At 36.7% G+C, this 20,050-nt stretch overlaps 2 protein-coding genes across 2 annotated transcripts; both read left to right on the forward strand.

Annotated features, from left to right (window-relative positions):
- Window positions 1-2,508: 2,508 nt before the first annotated feature.
- Window positions 2,509-4,086, forward strand: LOC134206604 (uncharacterized). The gene is made up of 2 exons (XM_062682336.1): window positions 2,509-3,469; window positions 3,752-4,086. The coding sequence occupies exons 1-2, from the start codon at window positions 2,509-2,511 to the stop codon at window positions 4,084-4,086; spliced, it is 1,296 nt and encodes a 431-aa protein (XP_062538320.1).
- Window positions 4,087-4,121: 35 nt separating this feature from the next.
- On the forward strand, window positions 4,122-6,764 carry LOC134206605 (uncharacterized). Its single transcript, XM_062682337.1, has 3 exons — window positions 4,122-4,532; window positions 4,583-5,045; window positions 5,242-6,764. The coding sequence occupies exons 1-3, from the start codon at window positions 4,122-4,124 to the stop codon at window positions 6,762-6,764; spliced, it is 2,397 nt and encodes a 798-aa protein (XP_062538321.1).
- Window positions 6,765-20,050: the final 13,286 nt, after the last annotated feature.

Here is a 20,050-nt window from a genome sequence, read left to right on the forward strand (position 1 = left end):
TGCCCAGGGAAGTTGAGACTATTTCCAACCCGAAAATTGCCTAGACCGGCACCGGGAATCGAACCCAGCCACCCTCAGCATGGTCTTGCTTTGTAGCCGCGCGTCTTACCGCACGGCTAAGGAGGGCCCCCCATGATAACCTTAAAACTAACAATTGATGACAAACACTAGATTTTACAATACAATACAAATACATTATTACTACGTCTAACATAACAAAAGGCTCAACTTACATAGAATTAGCATAGCATAGCATATGTGATTGTACAAATCGTGGGTGGCTATACAATGCTCAATTCAAGCTCCATCCGGAATAAGGGCGAATGTCGCAAGAGAAGACTCTCCCCGTCGACCCCCTCTCCCCTAAACAAAAGGGACAAGCAGTAGATCTCTCTCTGGTTTATCACTTCAGAACGAAAGAAAACAATTCGAACTTGCATTCTGAGGTGATAAACTGCAAAGAAACTCCCTGCCTGTCACTTTCTTTCAAATGAGGGGAAGTCGACGAAGAGAACCCTCTCCCTCGACACCCGCCCCCTTACCAGACAGAGCTTGAATTGAGCAATCTACTGCATATTGTCGCAAATTGGTACTTGGGATTTGTTCGAGCATATCCGATCAAATGTAGCTACACCACAAACTACCCAAAAAATTGCCAGCCTACTACTGATAATCATCGTCATCGAGAGAATGTTCCACCACATAGGCTCATCAGAATGCACTGAACTGCAATTCGGCAACCATTATTTTCCATCGTCAATCATCATGGCGTTCATCGATGGTCATTATAAAAGCCGAATGAAGACGTCATCGCATTCTCTTTTGTACCAAGTTTTCGCGCCGTGAAGAGTGGAGTTCGGTATACCAGCGTTCATTGCTGTACGCCATAGTGGTAATCAGGCGAAATATCATCAAATTTAAATTTGCAAAATAAGTTTATATTAGTAAAAATAGAAATTGAAATAAAGTTAAATAATGTTAAAGTTAAGAAAAGTTAAAGTAAAATGGACTTAATAAACAATAAGATAATCAATTAGTGTAATTAGTGAGCACAATAAAGAAACAATAAGAACTTACCTGTGAATAAATTGATACGTACCTGTGAAGAAGAAGAAGTTACCTGTAATTTAACGGATACTTACCTGTGACTTGACCTGAAAAGAAAGTGTCCTGTGACCACCCTCCATCATTACTGAGCATTCGGAACATGGTCCTTCGAACCGGATGAACGTAGATCTCCGTTCATCATCGATCCAGCTCGCCGGAACTACCATCTTGCGTCTGGAACCTAATTGGAGTGGCCAAAGCGGTACTTTCTCAGAAAGGCCATCTTGAACGTTGATGTCCCGCCATAGCGACTCTAATAAAATACAAGGCATTGAATTGCCTAAAGCAGGTAATTAGCTTTCCATCAACCTATACTTGTCTCGTTTGAGCTACGCGGTCTTTTTGCTTGCAGACCCTTTTGGAAAGGTCATCTTGAACGTTCCTGTTTCGCCATTACGGTCTTATTAAACTACAAGGCATTGAATTGCCTAAACCAGGTAATTAGCTTTCCATCAACCTATACTTGTCTCGTTTGAGCTACGCGGTCTTTTGCTTGCAGACCATTTTGGAAAGGCCATCTTGAACGTTCCTGTTTCGCCATTACGGTCTTATTAAATTACAAGGCATTGAATTGCCTAAAGCAGGTAATTAGCTTTCCATCGACATACCCCCGTCTCGTTTGAGCTACGCGGTCTTCTGCTTGCAGACAATGTCCTCCAACGATCGTCGTATCCGGAATCTGAAGCTGCGACAGCGTAGCATTTATTCATCGTTTGCTCTCATCAAGGCCTTCGTAGAAAACTACGATGCAAATACGGATGCTACGGAAGTTCCTGTTCGCCTGGAAAGTCTTGTGGTGCTCTGGAACGATTACAATAAGGTGCAGTCCGAATTGGAATCATTAGACGAAACAACGATCGAAGAGCTGCTTAAGCAACGTACTGAAATGGAGTTAAGCTATTACAAAGTTAAAGGTTTCTTGCTCTCAGTGAACAACCCACCCCATACATCACTGGCAAACTCTAGAGGTGCTCATGTCCACGCCTCGACTCTACAAGCTCGATAACCTGATGTGAAACTATCGGTTTTCAATGGAAATCTAGAGCACTGGCTTAACTTCCACGATCTCTACCTATCGCTAGTCCACTCTTCACAAGAACTATCTAGCATTCAGAAGTTCTACTATCTCCGTTCGTCACTTTCCGGAGATGCTCTCAAATTGATTCAACCCATCCCCATAAGTGCTACTAACTACACTGTAGCATGGAATCTTTGGTTGAACATTTTCAAAATACTACTCGTTTGAAATCCTCGTATGTTGATGCACTCTTCGAGTTTCCCACTGTCAAAAGAGAATCAGCGAACGAATTGCACTCTCTCGTCGAAAGATTCGAAGCTAATGTTCGTATACTACAACAATTGGGAGAACAAACGGAAGCATGGGACATTCTTCTGATACGCATGTTGAGCAGTCGTTTGGATTCTACAACACGAAGAGATTGGGAGGAATACTCGTCTACTCTCCAGAACGTTACATTCAAGCAACTAACCGCCTTCATTCAGAGAAGAGTCAACGTACTGCAGAGTATCAACCACAAGGTTCAGGAGTTCACTATGTCATCGTCAGCAAAGAAACCCATCGCCGCACGTCCGATTGCAAGTCATGGAGCATCTCAATATAATCCCAGAAAATGCATTTTATGTTCCGAGCATCATCCACTGTACATGTGTTCGACATTTTCGAAAATGAGCATAGAAGACAAGGAGAAGGAAATTCGTCGTCACCAACTCTGTAGAAACTGTTTGCGTAGAGGTCACCTGAGCAGAGAATGTCCGTCCAACAACACCTGTCGTCGTTGCAAAGCCCGCCATCATACTCAATTGTGCGATAAGGAATCGTCAAATTCAACTCTGAGGGCGTGTGAGGTCCCACCGACCAGAACAACTACTTCTCAAGCTTCAAATGAGCAACCTTCAACTTCCGCTTCCGCAACGTACAGTCAACCGGCAAGCTATTCCTCTACGGGACGCAAGCACGTGCGCGTCATTTTGGCCACAGCACTTGTTCATGTGATTGACGACAATGGTACCTCTCACGTTGCTAGAGCTCTTCTGGATTCTGGAAGCGAATGCTGTTTCGCCTCGGAGTCATTTTCTCAACGTCTAAAGGTGCAACGCAAGAAGGTGTCCATCCTGATCGCTGGTATCGGCCAATCGACAACGCAAGCCAAGCACAAATTCTCGTCTACCATACGGTCTCGAATCAGTAGCTACTCCACCTCTGCCGAATTTCTTGTGCTTTCCAAAGTAACGGCCAATCTACCATCTACTACATTGGACATTTCATCTTGGGAAATACCGCCTGAAGTTCAATTAGCTGATCCGTCATTCCGCACCAGTAACACAATCGATATTGTGATTGGTGCAGACATTTTCTTCGATCTCTTCAAGGTTTCTGGAAGAATTCCACTCGGAGAAGGCTTGCCAATACTCGTCAATTCTGTCCTTGGATGGGTCGTCTCAGGTCGTTCTAATCGCTGTCAACCGTCAACAACGATAACTGCAAACGTGGCATCCGTCACAGAATTACACCAGCTTATGGAACGTTTCTGGAAATTAGAAGAAAGTGAATCATCTCCTTGTTACTCAGTGTAGGAAGCAGCTTGTGAAGCTCATTTCTGCCAAACCATTTCCCGCTCATCAGAAGGTAGATACATTGTACGTTTACCACTGAAGGATGACGTCATCATAAATCTCGGCGAAAACCGACGCACCGCTGTCCGTCGCTTCCATTTAGTTGAATCACGTCTGCTGCGAGATCATCGTTTGGGGCAACAATACAGAGATTTCATGAAGGAGTACTACGAGTTAGGGCATATGAAACGTGTTGAACATAATGAGAATTCGATTTGCCCCACTTATTATCTTCCACACCACGCCGTTGTTCGCGAGGATAGCACCACGACAAAGGTACGTGTCGTCTACGATGCATCATGCAAAACAAGCAGCGGGTTGGGCCAATCGTACAAGACGATTTAAGATCCATCGTGATACGCTCAAGAGTTCATCCCGTGATGCTAATAGCGGACATAAAGCAGATGTATCGGCAAGTTTTGGTGGACGTACGCGACACACCACTACAACGTATTGTCTGGAGGGAAGCTCCTGATCTCACACTTGAAACCTATGAACTACAAACCGTTACTTACGGAACTGCCAGTGCACCCTTTCTTGCAACACGGGTCCTACGACAACTAGCCGACGATGAACAACGGGATTTTCCGGAGGCAGCAGAAGTCCTACGAAAGGACTTTTATGTTGACGACCTTTTCTCTGGCGGTAACAACGTACCAGAAACCATCAACCTTCGGAAGCAACTTCAGTCGTTACTAAAAAGAGGTGGTTTCATGCTGCGAAAGTGGGCCTCAAATGAACCAGCAGTTCTAGAAGGTATTCCAGAAGAGGACAAAGCTCTACGACAATCAGTAGATTTGGACCGTGACCAGCTTATAAAACACTTGGCCTACATTGGGAGCCTACCGCCGATGTGCTAAGATACAACGTAAAACTACCACAGTCAGAACCAACGGAAAAGCTTACAAAACGCCTCGCTCTCTCGTACATCGCACAGCTGTTCGACCCACTGGGCTTGGTGGGTCCCGTCGTTACTACTGCCAAATTGTTCATGCAGGCCTTATGGACCCTTAGGAATAACAACGGAGACATTTGGAGCTGGGATGAGGAGCTTCCAGCAACAGTACAAAAACAGTGGCGATCTTATCATCAACAGCTTCCTCTTTTGAACCAACTTAAAATCGATCGTTTCGTCTTGTGCAACAATGCCGTGTCACTACAATTACACCTCTTCTCGGATGCGTCGGAACAAGCTTACGGTGCATCGGCTTATCTGCGAACAGAAAACGCTGCCGGACTTGTCAAGGTTTCATTACTTTCCGCCAAATCAAAGGTTGCTCCCTTGAAAAAGCAGAGCATTCCACGTCTGGAGCTCTGTGGTGCTCTCATAGCGTCACAACTTTTTGAGAAAATAACCTTGTCACTATCTCAGCGACCAGAAACCTACTTCTGGGTCGACTCGACTACAGTCTTAAGCTGGCTGGATTCCCCACCGGCTACCTGGACAACCTTCGTCGCGAATAGGGTGTCGAAAATTCAACTATCTACCACCAATTGCAGCTGGAGACACGTATCTGGCGAACAAAATCCGGCTGATTGCCTTTCTCGAGGTACCACAGCCGAATTCCTTCTCAATAGTGATCTATGGTGGTGCGGACCTCCGCTGGCTGCAACAGGACTCTTCGAGCTGGCCCGACTCTTTTCAAGCTAATTCCAATATTCAAACCGAGTATGAGACCCGAAAAACTCCAAAGACGACGTTTTCAGCGTCGACAGAAGAAGTTTTCATCGATTGGTACGTCATGCTGAGAGTGACCGCCTACTGCAAACGTTTTCTTCGAAACTGTCGGTTCAAATATCAGATTCGTCCTTCAGCATACGTCATAACTGCAGAAGAAAAAGGAGAAGCTGAAATAACACTGCTCAGATTGGTACAACAAACGACATATCCTAAGGAATGGCAACAACTTCAACAAGGGAAACCGATCTCTGTGAAATCTCGTCTAAAATGGTTCCATCCTATACTCGATTCCAACAACCTGATCCGTATTGGTGGACGACTCAATCGATCTCAACAGACTTACGATAGCAAGCACCAAATCATTCTTCCTTCGTCTTCTCCGCTTTCTGTCCTGTTAGTGCGACAATACCACGAAGAACATTTGCACGCCGCCCCTCAGCTGCTGTTGAGTATACTGCGCCTCCGGTATTGGGTCACGGGGGCCAGAAATCTGGCCCGAAAAGTCTTCCATAACTGCATCATCTGTTGCCGATCTCGTCCTACACGCCTTGAGCAATTCATGTCGGAACTACCTTCCGCACGAATCACAGTTTCACGGCCATTCTCGACTACTGGTATATTCTACTGGGGACCAATCTTCGTTCAGTCAACACAACGACGATCAACGCCACGGAAAGCATTTGTTGCAGTATTCGTCTGCTTTTGTACAAAAGCCGTCCACCTCGAACTAGTTGTCGACCTTACTACAGCCAAATTCCTCCAAGCTTTTCGGCGGTTTGTCTCCCGGCGAGGGCTGTGCTCTGATATCTACAGCGATAATGGACGAAACTTTGTGGGAGCGGCTAACGAATTACGTCAACTGATAAGGAGCAAAGATCATCGCGAGCAAGTTGGAAAAGAATGTGCGCACTACAACATCCGATGGCACTTCAATCCTCCCAAGGCATCCCACTTTGGTGGCCTCTGGGAGGCTGCAATCCAATCAGCGCAGAAGCATTTTGTCCGAACCTTGGGAAAACAAACCCTGGCTTATGACGACATGGAGACATTATTATCCCAGATCGAATGCTGCCTTAATTCGAGACCACTCGTACCTCTCAGCGACGACCCCACGGATCTAGAACCACTCACTCCCGGACACTTTCTGGTGGGTTCTGCTCTTAAAGCTGTACCTGATGTGGATGTCACGGAGATTCCTTTCAACCGTTTGAAGAAGTGGCAGCAGACACAGAAGCTCGTTCAACAAATTTGGAATCGATGGAATAGAGAGTATCTCATCACTCTGCAGCCGCGATCGAAATGGTGCAACCCTCCGGGACCAGCTCGTAGTGTTGATGGATGAAAATCTTCCCCCTATGTGCTGGCCGATGGCTAGAATTGACGATTTGCATCCAGGACCAGACGGAGTGGTGCGCGTTGTTACCGTAAGAACCTCAACCGGCCGATATACACGCCCAGTTGCAAAAATATGTCTGCTGCCCATTCAATCTGGTGTTCCAAAACAAGCACCACAAACAAATAATAACACAGCTGCACCGATTCATCCTTCTACCGCCCAGTAATTCTCCAGCCTGGATTCCATACGCTGACCTAAAACGAAAATACAAGGCCCTAATTAGATAGGGACTAGGTTCTACAAGAATGCCCTCCACGTTCATTTCAACTTCAACTGCATCGAAGTAAACAGTCATCGAGTCATCATCATCGATACGTCAAATGCTTCTTTTCCTTTTCCTCGTCCACGGTTGTCATCGTCAACAATCATCACCAGAAATAGGATTTCTGGAGGGGCCAGTGTGTTCGAGCATATCCGATCAAATGTAGCTACACCACAAACTACCCAAAAAATTGCCAGCCTACTACTGATAATCATCGTCATCGAGAGAATGTTCCACCACATAGGCTCATCAGAATGCACTGAACTGCAATTCGGCAACCATTATTTTCCATCGTCAATCATCATGGCGTTCATCGATGGTCATTATAAAAGCCGAATCGACGTCTTCCATCGCATTCTCTTTTGTACCAAGTTTTCGCGCCGTGAAGAGTGGAGTTCGGTATACCAGCGTTCATTGCTGTACGCCATACTGGTAATCAGGCGAACTATCATCAAATTTGAATTTGCAAAGTGGGTTTATATTAGTAAAATTATCAATTGAAATAAAGTTAAATAATGTTAAAGTTAAGAAAAGTTAAAGTAAAATGGACTTAATAAACAATAAGATAATCAATTAGTGTAATTAGTGAGCACAATAAAGAAACAATAAGAACTTACCTGTGAATAAATTGATACGTACCTGTGAAGAAGAAGAAGTTACCTGTAATTTAACGGATACTTACCTGTGACTTGACCTGAAAAGAAAGTGTCCTGTGACCACCCTCCATCATTACTGAGCATTCGGAACAGGATTAGTACCTTTTCCTATACAGTAGCAGTTGTATACCTGGCCACGTCCTTACAATCACGGAAGGCAGGGAAGGAATGTTAGTTCAACATCTACTAGTGAAGATGCAGGGAACCCATACTACCTTCATAGATGTCTCGGGAAGGAAAATTTGTGTTAGTGGGAAAGGTAAATAATAGGGAGCTCTATTCGACAATATAGAGCGTTTGTCAATAACAGTATATGCTGTAAAAGTAATAAAATATATTCATCAATTTACTTACGAACCGTCCTAAGGGAAAAACAAAACAAAACACAAAATTTCGGCAAATCGCGCGATCGTTCTGCCGTCCGAAACAAGAGCCAACACGCACTGAACTAATTAACTTTATTACCGACCGCGCAATGCAAAACACAAAATTTCGGCAAATCGCGCGATCGTTCTGCCGTCCGAAACAAGAGCCAACACGCACTGAACTAATTAACTTTATTACCGGCCGCGCAATGCAAAACACGAAATTTCGGCAAATCGCGCGGTCGTTCTGCCGTCCGAAACAAGAGCCAACACGCACTGAACTAATTAACTTTATTACCGGCCGCGCAATGCAAAACACAAAATTTCGGCAAATCGCGCGATCGTTCTGCCGTCCGAAACAAGAGCCAACACGCACTGAACTAATTAACTTTATTACCGGCCGCGCAATGCAAAACACGAAATTTCGGCAAATCGCGCGGTCGTTCTGCCGTCCGAAACAAGAGCCAACACGCACTGAACTAATTAACTTTATTACCGGCCGCGCAATGCAAAACACAAAATTTCGGCAAATCGCGCGATCGTTCTGCCGTCCGAAACAAGAGCCAACACGCACTGAACTAATTAACTTTATTACCGGCCGCGCAATGCAAAACACAAAATTTCGGCAAATCGCGCGATCGTTCTGCCGTCCGAAACAAGAGCCAACACGCACTGAACCAATTAACTTTATTACCGGCCGCGCAATGCAAAACACGAAATTTCGGCAAATCGCGCGGTCGTTCTGCCGTCCGAAACAAGAGCCAACACGCACTGAACTAATTAACTTTATTACCGGCCGCGCAATGCAAAACACGAAATTTCGGCAAATCGCGCGGTCGTTCTGCCGTCCGAAACAAGAGCCAACACGCACTGAACTCAAGGCTCAACTTACATAGAATTGGACAAATATCTACTATAGCTTTTCCTCAGTGTGGAACGAGACAAATTAAAATCGAATACACTATAACAACGATTGAAAGTTCTACACATACTACTGATTGGTTCATTTTGGCCATAATTTGTACGGGACATGGGGAGACGAATAACATTGTGGGAACGAAGATCACGACGACGAATATCAATATTTATAAGACGAAGTAAACTTCAACAGTCAACGTTTGAGAGCAAAAGGTCAGATACAAATGAAGCCTTTGCGACATCACGCCGCAGATACAGCGGTTCAAGTCCTATGAGTTTGCAACGATCCTCGTATCTTGGGAGGTTCTGAGGATCGTTCCAAGGCAAGAGACGAAGAGCAAAACGAACAAACTTACGCTGGATAGACTCAATGCGTTGGATGCCATTTTGATAATATGGGGACCACACGACGGCTGCGAATTCCAATATTGGTCTAACTATAGAGCAATATAAAGCTTTCAAACAGTGCACATTTGTGAAGTTTTTTGTAACACGAAATAGAAATCCAAGATTTTTAGACGCTTTTGAAGAAACATACGCTATTTGGTCCATGAATGAGAGCTTACAGTCAAGCATTACTTCTAAGTCTTTCACGGCTTTGTCCTTCCGTAAGGTTGTGTCAAAGATTTTGTAATCGAAGTTAATAATTGATTGCTTGCGAGCAAAACTACTAACAGAGCACTTAGAGGCATTCAAAACCATCCGATTTGTAACACACCATTCGGCAAACGCGTTGAGCTGAGATTGCAAGTACAAAGCATCAGTTTTAGTACGAATTACATGATAGAGTTTAAAATCATCTGCATACGAAACTTTGAAGCTTTCGATAGAGAAATTCACGTCGTTTAAATATAAAAGGAAAAGATATGGCCCGAGATGGCTTCCTTGAGGAACACCTTATGTAACATTGAAAGATGTAGAAATATTGTTTCCTATTTTGACAGACATTTTGCGACCAACTAGATAGGAATTGAGCCAATTTAAGATGTTTCCATGAAATCCAAGTCGCTGCAGTTTGAACACTGCAATCTGATGATTGATTTTATCAAATGCAGCTGATAGATCAGTGTATACAGCGTCAACTTGGAGTCGATTCTGTAGACGTAGAGAACGAGCTATAAACGAAACGTACGACACGAGGCTTGTGGTGGTAGACCTTTCAGGGATGAATCCATGTTGAGTTTCAGTTATATAATTACTGCAGCTGTAAGTTAAGAATGCGAGGACAATAATCTCGAGTAGTTTAGCCATTGCGCAGAGAGAAGCGATTCCACGGTAATTTGAAACTTCGCGTTTGTCGCCTTTTTTGTAGACTGGAAAAATGTAGGAGCACTTCCAAACATCTGGAAAAACTCCGGATCGTAAAGATGTATTGAACATGGCGAAAATATTTGAACGAAACTTTGTCTCAATATAGGCTATTCTGTTCCCTACCAACCGTCCATACATCGCACGCTGGGCACTTTTGAGGGTAAAAATTTTTCTGACAAAAACTTTTTTTGTTGGAATTATTTTCAGTGTATTTTTATCCGAAACTAAACCGAAGAATGCCATACTTATCTCAGAACCCCAAACAACTAAATTTTAATGATAGTTTGCCTAATTTAGCAACCAAATATAGTTTTTTTTAATTAAGGGTAACATAAAAAAAATGTTCATATGTTCAAAAAATATGTCTTCTTCTTCTTCTTCTTCTTATTGGCATTACATTCCCACACTGGGACAGAGCCGCCTCGCAGCTTAGTGTTCATTCAGCACTTCCACAGTTATTAACTGCGAGGTTTCTAAGCCAGGTTACCATTTTTGCATTCGTATATCATGAGGCTAGCACGATGATACTTTTATGCCCAGGGAAGTCGAGACAATTTTCAAACCGAAAATATGTATGTTCCTTTATTCGCTTGTTTAGTTGCGACCAGTTACGACCCAAACATTGTACTCTGCTTGACTGTACTGGAATACTTAAAATATGTATGTATGTATATGTACTACTCCAACATTTATCCAATCCTTTTCCTCTTAGTCAAAAATCGGCATATAACCGCTTCGTTTTATAAAATTGATCACTATCTGGTCAAAATTCCGATAATTTGATTTTGATTTTCTTCCTTTTTCCAACAGGTTAGTGCTTGTTGACCATGTTTTTTTACCTTTGCGGGGTGGATAGCGAAACGCTTGGTCAAATTATACGTCTCGATGCGCTTCCTACAGAGTCAAGTGTCCAAAACTCGAATTTTACGATAGATCGGAAACAACAAATTTTCAACAAACAAAAAATTCTGATTTGAAACTCAACATATCAATACATAGAATGCAGGATCAAGCAAACCAATATCTTCATGAGCTTTTGAGTAGTAACACTTTTAAAGTGGATAATTTATTTTCGATACAGTCATTATGTGCACTTTTCTTTTTAAATATTGTTTCAAGCTATTAAGCTGAGTCAGGTTTTTAGTCTAGTTGAGGTGAATCGAATCCATAAAGATTGAATCACAACAAATGTACCTATAAAAAATAAAAGTATACATATGAAAATGGTATTTTTTTTATTGTATGAGGAATATCCTATAAATGAACGAATTTCCATAGAAAATATATGTCCGACAACAAATCAACCACGACCGAAGGCAAATTTTTCGTTGCAGAAAATGGACAACTTAGGGTACATAAAATTATGCCCCTTTGCGTTGTAGTTCTGGAAATAGAATGGTATCAATACGAAAGTCATCCATCATGTTTTCCATCATGCAAATGGTCCTTATGGTTTCAGTGGGGTCGCGCTTCAATTCCGAGTATAAAGGAGGGGTATATCATACTTCAATTCAGATTTACGTTGCTCCAACTTACCCTAATGTGCAATACCAGAAGTATTTGATTACAGGGTTCTGCCTGATACCAATCCATTTTGCTCCACTGATCAATGTGCGTCCATTCTAATCCAGTAACGAAACATTTCACATAACAAAAGCTCTGTGAAAGTTTTTCTTTCCAACTGAAAATGCAAATATATCGAGTCACTAGATTAGAACGAACGCCTAACTTTTCAAATTAAAACTCTAACTTCTGTTGCGTAGAAAAAAAAACTAGTAAATCCTTTTCTACCTGCCAGAGAGCTTGAACCTAAACAAAGTTTCCTTCTTAAGTGTACGTCTGACCGCGTCTTGCCAATCTTCGCCAACACGATAGCACGCCTGACTCTGTGCCCACCGCTGCTGCAGGCGCGCCCATCGTTGTCGTGAAATTGACGTTTTAATCGAGGCAGTTCACAGCTGAAAGGTAATTAACACTTTGTAATTAAAACTTTCCATCGGGCTGCATTCTTCCAGCATTGCTGCTCTTCACGGTTTAACCAACAAATATAGTGGTACAGTCTGAATTGCAGGTTTGTTGGAAAAGTTTACTCCGGCATGAAGGCAGTTTTAACGTTTCCAGTTCCGGTTCTCCCCTCAAAGTGTCGGATATGTATGATGTGCACGATATACCGATGTTTGGATTTTTCGTTACCGTTGCCAGCAAGGTAGCGCCTTTTTGATTTCTGAACGTTTCACCCGGGGGAAGTTATGTGCGAGCAATTGACTTGTTCTACTGAATAGACGGAAGTGTAAACAAAATTTGAAATGATTGATTGGAAAAGTTGGTTTGGTCTGACAGCGAAATTTGTTTTTCATTTTATGCAATGATCGAAAGGAACATGCAAATTGCAGAATAACACCGAGATTTTATGGGGAAACATAAAATAATTTCAAATAGTTTCAAACTTCGCTATCAACACGTTTGCTTTACGCATTGATTACATACATTAAAAAGAAATGTAATATAGAAAGCTATTTTAGCCGACGGAGGCGGCGGCGGCCTAAATATGCGTGGCAATTCTCATTGTTTCTTTAGACAAATACATTAACAAGAAAAACATTTGTATTTTGAAGGAAAAATATAATAAAAATCCTCAGGAATTTTTTCTAAATTTTCCAAAATATTCTTTTTAGGTTTTTTTAGTTCCTCTAGCAATTATTTGAAATTTCCAATGAAAGCTTTTAGAATATCAGAGGGAAACTTGTTTGGAATTTGAAAATGAAGTTTTTTAGAATTTCTAAGAAAAGATATTAAAAATTTCCGCAGGAGATTTGTCCTTAAATTTTTTTTCGGAAATTCCACGTGAAATTGTTCAAAAGGGGAAGAATCATATGGCTAAACGTCATTGTGCAAATTGAACGTTAGGACGAAATGGTTAATAGGTCGAAAACGGTTTTACCGAAAATGTCATTCGGTCAAAAGCGACATACGGCTGAACTGGTAATTTGACCTAAAAAGCAGTTTGCCTTAACAGGTCATTTGGTCGAATAGGTCATGTAACCGAAAAATCCGTTTGGCCGAAATGTTCATTAGGTCTACAGTCGAAAATTTTATTTGCTAAACGGGTAATATTCGACCAAACAACTTTCGAGCTTGTGGCCTTCAGCCAAATGGAATTCGGCCAAACGGCCCTTCTCCATTCAAGAACTTGATTTCATCGAGAAGTTCATTAGATTGCAATGGAAAGTCGTCGGTAATTTTGCACGAAATTGAGGTATCCGTTCCATTATTAATAACAATGCTTCTATATCAATTACATTCGCAAAACAGAGAATCTAGGCTCAATTTGTGTCATGTTTTGTTGTTATCCGGCGTGCTCACTGCTGAAAAAATCACAAAAATGAGAAATAAAACAATTTGCGCACCATTACGCAAATTTTTTACGTTTTTTTTCGGGTTTCCAATGGGAATATTTTCAGACAACGAAATCTGTGGATTTCAACGGAAAATTCTTCGGCTTAACTTTTACAGACAGATTTTAGAATTTCAACGAGGAATGGAAAATATAAAAAATTAAAGATTTAAAAATATTAAAATTAAATAAATAAAAAATAAAAAAAAATTAATAATCTAAAAATTTTAAAAAATCTTAAAACTTTAAAATGTTAAAAAATTTAAAGATTTAAAAATTCAAAAATTGAAAAATTTAAAAATTTAAAAATTCATAATTTTTAAAATTTTAAAATCTAAAAATCTGAAAATTTTCAAATCTAAAAATTCAAAAATTTTAAAACTCAAAATTCCAAAAATTAAAGATTTAAAAACTCATAACTCTTAGAATTTAAAAATTTTAAATTTCAAAGCTTTAAAATGTTAAAAATGGTAAAATTTTAATAATTCATAATTTTTTAAATTAAGAAATCCAAAAATTAAAAAATCTAAAGATTTTGAAATCTAAAAATTAAAAAATTTTAAACTCAAAATTTAAAATATTAAAAATTTAAAAATTCATATTTTTTTAAAATTGAAAATTTAAAAATTTAAAAATTCAAAAACTCAAAAATTTAAAAATTTAAAAATTTAAAATTTAAAAATTTAAAAATTTAAAAATTTAAAAATTTAAAAATTTAAAAATTTGAAAATTTAAAAATTTAAAAATTTAAAAATTTAAAAATTTAAAAATTTAAAAATTTAAAATTTAAAATTCTAAAATTTAAAATTTAAATTTAAAATTTAAATTTAAAATTTAAAATTTAAAATTTAAAAATTTAAAATTTAAAAATTTAAAAATTTAAAAATTTAAAATTTAAAAATTTAAAAATTTAAAATTTAAAAATTTAAAAATTTAAAATTTAAAATTTAAAAATTTAAAATTTAAAAATTTAAAATTTAAAATTTAAAATTTAAAAATTTAAAAATTTAAAATTTAAAATTTAAAAATTTAAAATTTAAAATTTAAAATTTAAAATTTAAAATTTAAAAATTAAAAATTTAAAATTTAAAATTTAAAAATTTAAAATTTAAAAATTTAAGTTAAAATTTAAAATTTAAAATTTAAAAATTTAAAAATTTAAAATTTAAAATTTAAAAATTTAAAAATTTAAAATTTAAAATTTAAAATTTAAAATTTTAAAATTTAAAAATTTAAAATTTAAAATTTCAAAATTTTAAAACTTTAAAAATTTAAAAATTTTAAACTTTAAAATTTAAAACTTTAAAATTTAAAATTTAAAATTTAAAAATTTAAAATTTAAAAATTTAAAGATTTAAAATTTAAAATTTAAAAATTTAAAATTTAAAATTTAAAATTTAAAATTTAAAATTTAAAAATTTAAAAATTTAAAATTTAAAAATTTAAAATTTAAAATTTAAAATTTAAAATTTAAAATTTAAAATTTAAAAATTTAAAATTTAAAAATTTAAAAATTTAAAATTTAAAAATTTAAAATTTAAAAATTTAAAATTTAAAATTTAAAATTTAAAAATTTAAATTTAAAAATTAATATTTAAAATTTAAAATTGAAAAAAAAATTAAATTAAATTTAAAATTCAAAATTTAAAAATTTAAAAATTTAAAAATTTAAAAATTTAAAAATTTAAAAATTTAAAAATTTAAAAATTTAAAAATTTCAAAATTTCAAAATTTCAAAATTTTAAAATTTCAAAATTTCAAAATTTTAAAATTTTAAAATTTTAAAATTTAAAAATTTAAAAATTTAAAAATTTAATAATATAAAATTTGAAAAATTGAAAAATTTGTAAATTGAAAAATTTTAAAATTTTAAAATTTTAGAATTTAAAAATTTAAAAATTTAAAAATTTAAAAATTTAAAAATTTAAAAATTTAAAAATTTAAAAATTTAAAAATTTAAAAATTTAAAAATTTAAAAATTTAAAAATTTAAAAATTTAAAAATTTAAAAATTTAAAAATTTAAAAATTTAAAAATTTAATAATTTAAAAATTTAAAAATTTAAAGAATTAAAAATTTGAAAATTTGAGTATTAAAAAAATTGAAAATTCGAAAATTTGAAAATTTGAAAATTTGAAAATTTTAAAATTGATAATTAAATCAAAAAAAAGTTTAAAAATTAAAATATTAAAAAAAAATCTAGGAATTTAAAAATCTAAAAATTTAAAAATTTAAAAATTTAAAAATTTAAAAATTTAAAAGTTTAACAATTCAAAAATTTTAAAATTTTAAAATCTGAAATTTAAAAAATTAAAAATTTAAAAACTTAAAAATTTAAAAATTTAAAAATTTAAAAATTTAAAAATTTAAAAATTCAAAAATTTGAAAACTTGAAAATTTTAAAATTTAAACATTTAACAATTTAAAAATTGAAAAATTTAAAAATTTAAAAAATTAAAAATTCAAAAATTTAAAAATTTAAAAATTTAAGAATTTAAAAATTTAAAAATTCAAAAATTTAAAAATTTAAAAATTTAAAAATTTAAAAATTTAAAAATTTAATTCCTCAGATAATTGAAAGATTTTCTATGCCCGCCATTCTTGAGTATGTATCTTGTGTAGCAAGTACAATATATACTAGAGTTTTCTATTTTAAAAATGCATTTGCTATTTTAAAAATCTTCCTTTATCTAGTTTGGATGAAATTTAGCTGAGCACAAGCGGTTTGAAGCTTGTATGAAAACGACCATAAAAACAATAACTTTTGTGAAAAACTGTTCCGCATCATTGCCCAATAGGCTTCATGTTAGCAACATTAGAAATTCACCAAGGAAAAATATCGTCGTTTTGCCTTTCTTGTACAACTAAGTTGTACCGAAAGGCTATCATTTCACTCCAAATTCGAACTTTTGATGGAAGTCCCGGAGACCCATAGTGTTATATACCATTCGACTCAGCTCGATGAACTGAACAAATGTCTGTCTGTCCGTGTGTGCGTGTGTGTGTGTGTGTGTATGTGTGTGCGTGTGTGTGTGCACAAAATGCCATAAAAAACATTAGCCAAATTTTCACATAGAAACTCTTAATCGATTTTCTTGCAACAAGTTGCATCCGACAGGGACTAAAACGCCGTTGATCACTATTGAATTTCATAATAATTGCAAATTGCAAAAAATAGATAATATTAAAATAGTGATGAAACATATCACATAGAACAATAATGTGTTATGAAAAATGCCTTGCATCTATAAATATTTTTAAAGTTTATCCGTGGCTTGCTTCCATTAAGAGTTTCATCGTACTATAAAGATGCTCGTGTTGCACGCATTTAGGCGTAAGTATGCTCCTCGTTGAGTTTCATAGTACTATGAAATTGTCCGAAAGTCAAAATTCGAACATAGGAAATTCGAAAAACTTTTGGCAGCGCCATCTGTCGTCTACTAGTGTAAATTTTCTATCATAACATTAGACGGTATAACTGTTTTGCCTTTCTTGTACATCATCGAGGTGTAAGCGTAAAGACTACATTTATTACCTGTTTCCGCGAGAAAGGCGCCATCACCGCTAGGTGGAATAATCTGAGTTTTTTCTAAACGATTTGATGCTAGCAAAAAAAAAGTATTAGGGAAATACTGAATTGTGGGAAATTCATTTTAAAACGCAAAAGAATAAACATCAATATCAATAATGAGCATTTTTGTTTTCTTTATAATTTTGCTCACAAAAGTAAGATTGCTTCGAAACAACAACTGGCTTTTAGCTAAGGATCTATTCTGTGATGGCGATGCGTTAAGTATATTCAAATAGATTCTGGGCTGCTTCACGAAACGATGCTCTACATAAGTGGCAATTCTCATAGTAATTTTCATAAAACCTTCAAATGGCATGTGCACAATCAAATTACATCCGAATCAGCTAAAAATTTAGGAGGACTATTAAAGTAGCAAAAACAATCGTTTAAGCACAAGGGAGCGAAAAAGTCAAAATTTGAATCACTCTAATGTATACACTTATGCCCAGGGAGTCGAGAATGTTTCTTACCCGAAAAAACCTAGACCAAATTAAAATCGAGCTCGCCATCGCCGGATTGGCATTCTTACTCCTTCGCTCGCAAGACTCTTACGAAATTTCTCCAAAGAATCACCCAGAAAATCCTTCAGGGTTTTCTCAGCAATTCCTTCCGCAGCTCCCAAAAGAAATTACTCCGGAAATTCTTCGGCTTTTTCTACTATGAAATCCTGCAAGAATTCTGTCTCAGAAATCCCTCTTTATATGCAAGCAATTAAAAAAAATTATTTCCCTAGTAATCTATAGAAAACTCCTTAGTAAATTGCACTTTTTTCGCGAATTTTCGAGTGAATCGTCGTCTTAAAGTGTATATAATACAGTGGATAAATCTCAAATTAGAGACCGTGAACAATGTTGTTGCTTAAACTTTTCCATAAGTGGCAATATCATCGCGTATTTAGTCCAGTTGAACATTATGTAAAACAATAAAACTTCAATTCAAAACCGTCTATACTTTATCCTTTCGTTACTACTAGATATTCGAGACAGTTTTAAACGAGAAAACCCTTTCCGAGGTCTTTTGCTGAAACAAATGAGCAGTATTAATTAAGTAATTCGATCACAACCAGCGACGTGAAAAGTTTTCCCAAGACCACGGATACATTGAATAATTTATTGATCTGGCCACAGATGTTTCGGAAGTTCCCAACAGCCAACAAGCGCAATCACTCATGCCTCAATCATGTATCTTCTTGTTATTCGCAAAGCCCACTCACAAGCTACCCAAACACAGCTCGATTTCTTATTCTGGAAATATGTAAAATTTCAAGACTGCAGTAGGAAATGTACAGTCGGCGGAGGAAGATTGCTGGTTTTCCTTTCGAAGCATTTCTTTCCGCCCTTCGAATGCAGTAATAATAAAGTTTTTTCCTTCCCGTAGCTTTCTCACGCCAACCGAGATTCACTGTCTGCTGAGCTATGCGAGTACCTTGCCATGCTTTGAGGTCGTGGGTTTCCTTGGATGGTGATGGTCGACTGAATGAATATCATTTTCCTTCACGGAACACAGAAGACTGAAGAGTAAATAATAAGTCCAATGTTGTTTGAAGTGTGCCAAGCTCGCCAAAATTGAAGCAGCTGAGGAAACGGAAGCTCTTCTTCCATCTCAGTCGGATACCTTATTCAGTTGGATTCGAGCGATCTCGGAAAATATTTCAATTTCCTGTAATTAATAAGTTATAACAAAAGTTTCCTCAAGCGTACAGAATGAAGAATTAGGATGGTTTGCCTTTGTCCTAGCCCGAGACATGAATGGAAGGTAAAGGGATGGGAATAACTTTCCAATAAGTTATGCAAAAGATGAGTGGAGTTTTTGTCTCTTCTGCCACAGATGTATCAACAACGTTTGCAAGTCTGAATGTCCAGAGGAAGTGTTAGGAAAAGTTTAGTATCTTCAAAAAGTTTTTCCTGTTGGTGAAGAATATGCTTTATAATTGATTAGTTTTTGTGCTGAATTGATGTTGTGCAAAAAGTAATTTGTTGAAAGATTATCCGTCTAATCTTTTACTGCATATGGTATGAACTAACTTGTTTTCTTTCTCCAGTATTTGAATTATGCTATTACGCAGTGCACAAATAAAAGTGTAGACATAAACCTAGTCGATTTTATTGAAAGATCATCATGTCAATCATCCATCATAAGTTTTCTTTATGTCTTGTTATAAATTGAACTCTAAATTGGTGACAAATCCCCTTTTGCTGAACAATTACTTATGTCGAGTAATCACCACAGGGCTTCGATTCTTGTTGCCAGTTGGGCATTGCCATGCAGAGTTTTGGAAAATTTTGGAAAGTGCACACTCCGAATCTCATTCTCGTCTGATGATGAATTTAAGTAATTAGGTCACACACACTCATGGTTTGCCGATAATGCGATGTCATTGCAATGCTCGAATGCAGATACCGCTCTAATCGGTATTCCATGCGTTCAAAAAAAAAATGTTACTAAAACTTACAATAACTTGATTTTATAATTTCATTGATTCATCATGTATTTCACAGTTTCAACTCATTCTTTCTTAAATAGACGTTGAATAAATTCAAGGATCGATGCATTGGATTATTATTCAAGTGTCCGTAAAACGAACTGGAACAGTACACTTAACGAAAATTGTCCGCTAGTGCAAGTCTTACCAATAGCAGAATAGCAGGAGCTGCTTTTCGTACCGTAAATGCAGTAGCGTCGAGCTGGAATCCAATTTTCGTTTGGAGCAGATACTCTTGGAAGCGGTGTTGGGATGCAAAGGATGATACAATTCT

The sequence above is a fragment of the Armigeres subalbatus genome, chromosome 1, assembly GCF_024139115.2.
Source record: "Armigeres subalbatus isolate Guangzhou_Male chromosome 1, GZ_Asu_2, whole genome shotgun sequence".
NCBI classification, from domain to species: Eukaryota; Metazoa; Arthropoda; class Insecta; order Diptera; family Culicidae; genus Armigeres; species Armigeres subalbatus.